Source organism: Phaethon lepturus, unplaced genomic scaffold (genome assembly GCF_000687285.1).
Source record: "Phaethon lepturus isolate BGI_N335 unplaced genomic scaffold, ASM68728v1 scaffold11331, whole genome shotgun sequence".
Classification (NCBI taxonomy): domain Eukaryota; kingdom Metazoa; phylum Chordata; class Aves; order Phaethontiformes; family Phaethontidae; genus Phaethon; species Phaethon lepturus.
The window spans coordinates 6,139-16,555 of NW_010519891.1; the positions used below are offsets into that span (position 1 = coordinate 6,139).

Here is a 10,417-nt window from a genome sequence, read left to right on the forward strand (position 1 = left end):
TTCGTTGTGGTTAACTGTTTACAGAAGTATATATATATATATTTTTTTTTTTGCCAACATGGGCATATGAAGGATTTTTTAATAATAATAATAATAATAATAATAATAATAATATTCCTCCCCCAAAATGCCATCAAACAAAAAGATACAATTCAATCTGGTTTTAGCTTCTCAATTGCATCATGTAATGAAATCATTCCTACTGCAAGACTGTTTTCCACCCTTATTTGCTTTGACACATACCAACTTGCATTCGCTTCGCTGAGCACTTCCGAGGTAATCCAACCCCATTGGAGGCTTCGCACAAGTACTCTCCAGTGTCATTCTTTGTAACTGTGTTAAACAGCTGTTAAGACACAGTCCAAAACCATTATCAGTATGGAAAAAAAAAAAAAAATCAGAACTTCCTGTGGGATAGAAATTTTGACATGTCAACAGGGTTTGTTTAATCATTTTTCTTAAATAAAAAAACTCCAAAAGAAAGTGAGAAATTCTGGTCCAGTTTGACCTCATTATTCATCTCCCTAGTCAGATCCCCTGGTCCTTAAATTCAGCTTCTGGTCTACGAGGGTCTTCTAGATGCACACTTTAACTAGATGAAGTGTATTTACAAGGCGATTTTTTTTCAGGGGATCAGTACTTTCCAACAAAACATGTTCTTTTTTAGACATGCTCTAATTTCAGAATCACTGATATCAGAAAGTTTTACTCATTTCACCCCCCCAGAAAAAGAAAATCATGTAGTACCAAAAAATATTTCCCATGGAAACTTTCTGGGCTTTTCCCCCACCCTCCCAAGAAAGGTCACTTTCTAATGCTAAAATGCACTATTTACCAAATACTATTGCTGTAAAAATGAAATTAAGGAAGCAAGAGACAGACAGAGACTGACCTCATGTCAGTTCCTGTGTTTCTCTGTATTTATTATTATTTTTTAATCATTAGACCTGTTAACTTTTTTTCCCACTTAATATATCCTATACTTTAAAACTAAGATTTTCAGAAATGATTGGTAATTTTGAGTAGTCCACCTAATTTCCACAGTGTGCTGAAAGATCCACAGCACCTCTGAATACTTAGTCACATCACAGTTTCCAGGTTTGATCATGCACAAAAGTGGGGTGTCCCTAGAACAGCTCTGCTCTTCTGAAAATTCTCAGCTGACAATGCATCATAAGTAGTATGTATCAATTTTTTTAGAAGGATCAGCTAATGGGGGAGGGATGAGAAAGAGATGGCCAGTTCTGAGGGGGTGTGGGGGGGAACCAAACCACAAAACAACAAACTAAAACAAAAAACACACTAAGGTTGCTTACAGCCCCGACTCACTCATTCCCAATGAATTCACAAGTATTGGACTGGAACCTGTAAATGTCACTGGATTGCACAGATTCTGGACTGCACTTGGTGCTGCACTCCCACTGGAGGGTATGAAGCAGCTATTTCACATTTTAAGGTGTTACCAAACACAACTCTGTTGACATATTGAGAGATTATTCTCACCTGGCACTGGTTAGCTAACCAGCAAGGTGAAATTTGTAATTTATTTTCTAGATTCTGCTCATTTATCATTACTGCAGCCTTGCAACTCACCCAATTTTTCTGTATTGCTCAACTTGCGATAGCTTGTCATTGGTCTGAGGCAGAAACCACCTTATAGGTTTGTTAGCGCTTATTGTGGCATCTCCAACAAAGACCTTGTGCATTTTTGGATTAAGACCCCTGTGCATCATTGTACTAAACAGTAAATTGGGTGGTCCTGATAGCTGGTTATTAGCCAATTAGAGAGCTGGTTATTACACTTACCAGAGTGCCAGACTTTTTATTCATGGTGTAAGTTATGTTTGCTGCTCTAGCACTGCTTGCTCCTGTCTTTTCCAGTAAGGCAACACCATTCCTGTACCACTGGTACTCAGATGGAGGAGATCCCTCAGTCTCCTTACAGCTCAGTTCCACTACTGTTCCCGTCATTGCGGAGCTGGGTACCTCACATACCGGAGCAGTTGGAGCAACTGGACAATGAAATTGCACTTGTTACACAGTCTTATCAGTATTGTCTATCTGACAACAGTTTGACAGTCACTGGTGAGGAGTGGCCACTTGTGTACGTGCTTAGCAACTACCATGTTAATGAAAAGAGGTGCTGGAGAAGGGGTTGAAGGCAGAGTCCTGCTACTGGAGAGCACAGTAAAATTTATGAGTTGCTAAAAATGGAAGAAAGAGGCTTGCTCCCAGCATTTCCCACCACATGCTGTGTCATCCTGTCTCCAATCTGTACACTCTTACCCAAATCCAGAGAGTTTCACCCCATTTCTTATGTGGGGCCTCTTTTTCTCAGACAAAGGATGGACAACTCAGGGAATCTGTAGTCCAGAAATTCCCCCCTCTCCAGTATTTAAAAACAGAAGTGATGAAGAGGAAAAAGGTTATTTTGTATTAAAAGAAGTCAACATTTTTTGAAAAATGGTTGTCAGAAAGAATTACCAAGACTGGCCATCATCACAGACACTGTGTGAATCCCAGGTTGAGGACCAAAAACAATTGCCTACTAAATTTCAGCTTAAATTAAAAACAAACATTCCCACATACAGATGCAGGAGAACTGATCATTCCATCTGCCATGAAGATGAACATCTCTTCCAATTATTCTATGTAAACAGAAAAGAAACTTAATGTTTTTGTCGGTAACTTGAAGCTACATAGAAGAAAACTAAGGGCGAAGAGGCACTCATGGTACATTAAAAGCATGAGTGACACCTTAACTGGTATTCATATTTTTTTCTTGACTGCTTTTAAAAAAAAAAAGTAAAAATAAAGAAAATCAAGTTAAATACTAACTAATTCCAATTGATGTTCAAAAAGGTTGGTGAGCAACACACATACACACTCTCTGCTTTGGGCTCTAAGCTTTCAACTTTACATTAGGAAGCCACATTTAAAAGAGGAAATCTGTTGAGAGAGCGGAAGAAAGAAGGAAAAAGTGGCATTACCGCATTGTTGGAGCTAATCGGAAGTTCATTAATTTATCATCCTTTATGAAGAACCTAGAGACTTTATTTATAATTTTAAAAGATCAATTATTTTTGTATAGAAGAAACCAGTGTAGAAACTACAAAAGCAAATATTTTCTTTTCTCTCTCTATATGGAGAAAAGAAGAAAACTACCAACCTCTAACACTCATCCATTGGGAAAAATACCAGAAACAATGTAAGAAGAATGTGCTCAGTATTCACTTTTCCCTCCTTTCCCCAACTGGGAAAGAAAACAAACAAAAAACCACAAAGAACAACCACCCCCCCCAACGCAAAATCATCTCTCCCGTAAATAAAGTCCACAGATTGCAAGCTCGCTGGCTGGCTTTGCACATACACTGCAGCAGTTTCTCCTTCCAAAACCAGGAGGAGACTGTAGCATATTGGAATGAACTGCCACTTTGGAATACTTGATAAGTGTTGACAGATGCTGACTTTCCAGTGCCAAACACAATGATCAGCTTATCCAGATTTTCAGTCACTTCAGTGGTAGACATGGAACTTGCACCATCACATAAACGAGTATACTTGCTAAGTTTTGAGAACTGAACTACACATTTATGTCAATAAAAAAAGAAAACTAGTCATGTTCCTTTCTAATGCAAGCATGCCTTTTGCAAAGCTTTCATGAAATAGGTTCTAGAATGCGTGTGTGCACATGTATTTATAAACCCAGCCCAAAGATGAAAAACCCAGCAGCCACGCACTATATGGACAACCCTACCTTTAACACCCCTTGCCATCATTCAATTTCTTTACACAAGCTCAAGCAGTAAAGTTTGTTTGTACCCAGTACTGTGAGAGTAATAGTAGCCTCTCCCAGGCGTTGCCCCTCTTCACTCCTTGCACTGATTTCACAGCGGTAGGTCCCAGAATCCTTTCTAGTGACATTTCTAATACGGATTCCTGTATTCAGCATCTCTGCTCGGCCTCGAAGGTCACCTTTAAGGGAGAACAGATGGAGAGGTTTCTGCTCTTTGCTTAGAGCAAATATCTACATCTCATTGTCTTGCTCTGAAATCACGTACAATTTATGAACTATTGCAGTGTTAGTTATCTATCACCAAGGAGCAGTATGTAATCCCCCTCCCAAGACAGTAAGCACCCTCCACAACTTGTCTATTTAGTAAAAAAAAACTCAGTTCAAATCTCTACATCTATCATACATTTTCTAGCTGGAAGATGGAATGCTTTTTTTTCCTGCAGACTCTTCAAGAAAACATGCGTAGCAGTAGTCAGGTGACAAAAAGAAGACATCATTTTCCACTGGAAGGATGGCAATCACTAACTTAATTCCCTTACAGAAAGAATTCTGCACGATACCACAGCAAAAGTATTTGATGTTTTAATTTGGCAAGAAAAACTTGATGGATTTAGCATAGATATTGCCATCAGACTTCTTACAATGAGGTTTTGTTCATTCTACAGCTTCTCATGAAACTAAAGTTACTTGCACACACAGAACCAGGAGTTACAGTGTCTCTCTAAATTAAATATATGCAGGAAAAAAACCCAAGTCCATCAGAAAGACCAGCACATCTTGCAAGCTCTACAAACCAAAAAAATTTTTGTGCTCTTCTTTTACTTCTCAACTTTCATTTAATGTGTACAAGGTACCAGAAACACATATTTTCTTCAATACATAAAGCTGAGGTAAGACCTTATAAGAACATACAAACAGAACTTCCATTTCTGAAAAGAACACAAATAATTTAAAAAACACAGCTGAGTTTATATTTTATGTATATAAAAATTGCTGCATTATTCATATCTAAGCCTCCAGCTCTACAGGAGGCTTCTGAAGCCTCTTTGTAGGCTAGGAGTGCAGAACTTGCTGTAGTTTTGGGGAGCTTATATTTGAACGTAATTTCATTTTAAAAAAATGTCAAGGAATGCATAATGCCATTTTTCTTAGTCTTGGGTTTTATTATATTTAACTTCATTAAAAAGATAACTAATCGATTTTATTACAAAATGCCTTTTTTCCCCCCTTGGGGAAGCATTCTTTTCCTCAAAAGGACAGCTGCTCAGTATAGAGTCTCAAGAGAGTCACTCTCTTTCAGTAATTTTCCTAACATACTCCCCGAAGAAAGAGTCAATATCTATTCTAGAGAATGACACATTAAACCATCAATCTAAGTTTGGAGTACTGTACCTGTAAATTCACCATTGTAGTAGACAAATGAGACTCCTTGAGACTGGATTTTCTTCCATTCTATTCTTAAGCTCATTCCTTTTGAAAATTTGTGCTTGCAACTAAGAATAGCCTCTAGAGGGGAGAAAAAAAAAAAAGAGGGCAAAAAGGAAAAGTAGAGCTTTTAGCATTGTTTGGTACACATTCAGGCTCCCTGAAATTAATATTCCCCCTTCAAAAAAATTTGAGCAGTCAGCAAGGGCCAGATCTACTTCTCAAAGTAATGCCATCAGAGCTTCTCCAGGTTTACATAAACACAATGGGGAAACAGCAACCAGTAATTTTACCATACTTCAGTGGCTTTTGGATCAAACTTCAGATGTTGGGGACCAGATATTCCCATGTTGGATGGGCACAGATTCTGTATTACTACCTCCATTTTAAGTATTTTCATCAGTGAGCAGACTCTGACCCTGTTAAAATCAGTATTTTGTGAACTGACATTCTGAATTCAGTATCAGTAGTTTAACTGTTTAAATTTATAACTTAAAGCACATGGGAAAAATACCAGTAAGATGGTTAAATGTTCTCCTAAGTAACTTAATTACAATTTCACATTGGTTACCATAAGGGTATGTGGAAGGTGAGAATCTGCTTCATTAATGTTACCCAATCAAGGACCTTTTCGATGCAAAGGTGATAATAGGTAAAGGGGGCACTGATGCACAAAAACACAGCAACACAAACATGACAGACAAGGACTAACAGAGTCAGTGACAAAGACCATCAGTCACCAAACTGATGGGTCTGTGGTGTCGGCGACTGGCATGAATGAGGCGGGTCTCTGTGTCAATGGAGGGGGCACAGATCTTGGTGAATCTCGAAGCACGTGTGCCTGGAATGCCAGCTATTGGGGCAGAGAGGGGTGGCTTAAGTGAATTTAAGGCCAGCAACGGGGGGTCACACTGGAGGTGCAGGCACCCCTGGGCTTATGGTGCTGGCTGCTGGAGGTGTGTGTGTGGAGTGTTTGCATTTTCCCCAAACCTGGTGTGCCCGGAGGCGTGTACAATTCACTAGCAAACCTCAAGCTGGGTGACCTAGTGAGCAGGAAGCCCAGGGTCAAGGCAGGGGCAGTGAGTGGGCAGAGGGGCTGCGCTGGTACTCTGGGGATCCATGAATGTGTGTGTGCTCCTGAGTCTAGAAAGTGTCATGTGAGGGCTTTCACCATTGACCTCCAACCTCTACCAGCCAGACAGGAGGAAGGCAGCTTGGCTGTCTACGCTGAACGCTTTATGTGAGCCCAGGCAGTGTTATACGTGGGTGCTGTTGAAGGCAGCATCTTGTCTGAGGAGGGCTGGCGGTGTCAGTGTAATGTGTGTCTGTATGTGTGGGTGTGCACCTGCATGCACGCCTCTGGGATACACACACTGCCTTGCTACTGGTCGAACTTGGAAATGGGAAAGCAGCAGCTGTGTCCACCAGCCTGGGACAAAGATTCAGGTCTCCAGGCACACTGGGCTGGGTTCCAGTGGCCACACAGGAGGAACCCCCAGGCCCCGGAGCTGCTGGAGGCAGCTGCTGCTCATAACACACCTTGGCTGTTACCTCTTATTTTTCTTGGGTTCTCAAGAAAAGAAGGTTCACTTTTCTGTCTGTCCACTCAAGTTTCCCTGACTTATGTATAGCAGGGATCACCAACCAAGTTTCACGCAGAAGCTGAGCTTTCAAGAGTTACTGAATTCTGCTAAAGTTGCCATAACTGGGTAGAAAACAAACCAAAATTAGTGCTCCTAATAAGGAACAGGTCATACTGGGAACTCAACCATTCTTTTTTCCTCCCATCACTAATATATATAGCTTGTATCATAGTAATTGTAGTCTATGGTCAAGTCTGTAGTTGTTATGGGGGGAACTGAAGAGGGAGAGAAAACAAGACAAACTGTATAGGTGAGTTATTGGGACAAACTAAGTGTTTCAGTAGTTCCACTGTCTGTGGAACAGCATGCTGGAATTTTTTTTTTCCCCTCCAGTAAATAACTCTCAAGTCAAGGTATTAATAAGAATTGTTGAGAGACAGTATCAGAGGAAAGAATCCAACCACACATCTGACTGGCTCCAACTCTATTAACAAAGTAAAATTTATTGTCTTCCAGAAACTTCTGTGAAAGAAACAAATACAATACTGATCTTGCCCCTTTAAACTGCTCGTCTTCCAATATAGGCCAGAGTATCATGGATCAAAGGCCTTTATAATTTTGGCAATGCCTGTCTAGTTTCAGGAGACAAATATCCACTACTCAACCTACATTAACCAGCACCCTTGTTTCCAGTCTCAGCAAATAAGGCTGAAGGGCAATTAAGAGCTACTGACAGATCTACCCGCTCACTCTTTAGAGTCTGATTTCCCAGGTCTGTTCTGTAGAGAAACAAAAAGCTTCCAAGGGGCCAGACTGGTAGCCTTGGTGATCTCTCACAGAGGAAAAAATGTCCAGACTTGAAAGAAAAATTGAGGCAGGAGGGCATTCTTTGCCAGAAACATGTTACACATGCACTGGCCGCTTCGAAAAACATGCTGTGCACTCAGGAAGCCCGAGGTTCCTGACTTCAGGTTGAGTGGATGGGTGGAGGCTTCCTGAACCTTAAGATTTGCTAAAGTTTCCTTTCCATTTTTTTTTATTCTTCTAACAAAGAAAAACCATCATTCAAGCTCAGCTTGCTTTTGCTACTGACCTTGTGACAGCTGGCTGGTCTCATGAGTTGGTCTATATTAGCTGACACAGAGACAGCTCAGTTGAAGTGTCCTCAGCCAAACAAGTCACCTCCATCTTGAATGAGCTGCCCCCTTCTTGTATGCCACACTTTTTCATTCCAGAAAAAGCTAGCACTGATGCCCTCCCACTAGTCTTACTCGGAGACCAGAATGGAAGAAAGGGAGTGCATGCAGAACAGAGACAACATAATGAAATCCTCCTTAGTTACAGTTCCCCGCTCACGTTTTTTCCCCCCACACTAACAGAGTCAGCGAGAGGTATTTTCCAGAAAAGGTCGACTTGACTTGCATTAAGGTAGGCCCACAGGATGCTGTGTGTCAACACAGGCTCTGCCAGGCCTGGAAGAACCTTCTGGGATCTTGGAGAGGTCTGGACAATGTTTAATTTGGATTTACATCTGGTCTGGAGGCTATCATTTGATTATAGAATATCTCAAGTTGGAAGGGACTCATACGGATCATCGAGTCCAACTCCCTGCTCCTCATAGGACTACCTAAAACTAAACCATACCTCTAAGAGTGTCATCCAGACGCTCCTTGAACTCTGACAGGCTCGGTGCCGTGACCACTTTCCTAGGGAGCCTGCTCCAGTGAAGAACCACCCTCCTCTACTGTAAGAGCAGTTGGAGGAGAAAATAAAAATGCATTTCAGATCAGCTACATTCAGTCGAACAGCTATGTCTATCAGCCCCTGACATTCCCTTAGTGCTGCTACACAAAAAGAACTCAGCATGGCATCTGAGCTGTGTTAAACTGATATCACTCTATCATACAAATAACAAAAGAACAAAGTGCAAGCCGTATATCATATAAAAAGAGAGAAGCGAATCAAGCTTCTCTCTCCTCTTGCCTGTCCTGAGCTCTAAGTGTATTAAGTTTTTCTTCCTCAAATGGGACAAGAATACTTGACAGGAGCCCAGCTGACAGCTTTAGAGACCACCAAAATATTTGATTATTACCTCAAACAAATGAATAAAGCCGAAATCTCAGCAAACCGTTCTTTCAATTCCCAAATTCCCATCTCTCTCCATTCCAACTAAATGCAAAGAAAAAAACAAACAAAAAACCCCACATAACCCACAAACCTCTCACACACTGCTATGATCCCTTTCTCTCTACTGAGCAAACATCAGGTTTTTCCCTGCCTCCTTAACCTCTCCAGCACGTTACTGGAAGTAATTTGTCATTTTACATGTGGCATATATATATATGTACAAAAAACATATAAAATAATATATATATTTATACAATATATTAAAATATGTAAGTAGCCAGTATAGTTACTGACAATTAAAAATAGCCATTAAATTATAGTTACTGTCAATTAGCTGACTTACAGTTGTTCTCTCTCTAGTTCCTCACTTTGTCTTGTAAGATAACTAATGCTTCTCGTTTCTATCAGTTCCCAGCATTTTAGGTGGAAGGAAACCAGGCAGAAGTTAGTGTCAGCTACCAGGACTGACAAACACGTCACAGAATAGGTAAGGTTGAAAAGGACACCTGGGGAGCATCTAGTCCAACTCCACACCAAGTAAGAGAAAATGGGGCCAAGACCAAGATTACACAGAGTCAAGAGAGAGAGTAGGAGCAGGAGTCCTCAGAAAAGAGGAAGACAACAGCTGCACAGCTTTTGCACACATAGCTTGCATGTGTTGTGTGTATATTAAAAATAATCACAGCAATGCCCATACTGTACCCTTAAACTCCTCTGCTTTTACATTCTTGTTATCCGTTTCAATGGAAATTCCAGACACTTTATGACCTGCAAGGGGACAGGAAAAAAGAGACAACTCAGCAATAAACACTTGTAATTTCATATGTGCTTCAGCAGCTACAAGCAGTACTTTCAAAACCTCCTTACACTGGACAGATTAGATATCATCTACTAAAGAGAGCACAGGACTAAATACCAAGGCTGGCCATGTGGTTGGCCTTGAACACTTCATCTTTTCCTCTCCATGCCCTAGCACCTGTAAAAAATAGTAATATTTCTCTTTTACAGTAGCATGATAATATTTACATGTGAGAAGTTCTATATAAACAGTAGACTTTGTTTTATACTGGGATAATGTCTCAGTCTGTTTCTAAGTGGGGAGACTTCTATTAATCCATAAGTGTATTTTCCATTGTATTCCTATTACAAGGCAGGCATGTTTACTGAAGAATACCATGTACAATTTCTACGGGGTAAAAAGATGTGTGCAGTAATTGGCAGTTACCTCAAATTCTTGTTGGAATGAGAAGGAAAACATTAGTCAACATTTCTATAGTTTTATATAAAGCAGGAAAAAAACCCCACAAACCACCATACATTCTTGGATATCTCTTGTATCAGGAATACTGAAATTCCAGAGAGGACAACTGAAATAACCACTAGCCCTACATCAACCCTCACCCAGCTATCTCCTCCCCCACTGCACCTCACTATACATCCTCTCTTAAGAGTGGCTCTCCTCCCAGGAAAGGACTCCACTGTGTTC

General features: G+C 40.5%; 1 protein-coding gene across 1 annotated transcript in view; it reads right to left on the minus strand.

Moving 5' to 3' along the window:
- JAM2 (junctional adhesion molecule 2) overlaps positions 1-9,693 on the minus strand; it is a 14,640-nt gene extending 4,947 nt beyond the window's left edge. The window contains exons 1-5 of the mRNA XM_010297200.1: positions 9,634-9,693; positions 5,189-5,302; positions 3,823-3,975; positions 1,807-2,012; positions 244-346 (exon numbers count right to left, since the gene is read on the minus strand). Coding sequence (XP_010295502.1) covers positions 244-346; positions 1,807-2,012; positions 3,823-3,975; positions 5,189-5,264 — 538 coding nt within the window. The 5' untranslated portion in view covers positions 5,265-5,302; positions 9,634-9,693. The remainder of the gene's footprint in view (positions 1-243; positions 347-1,806; positions 2,013-3,822; positions 3,976-5,188; positions 5,303-9,633) is intronic.
- Positions 9,694-10,417: the final 724 nt, after the last annotated feature.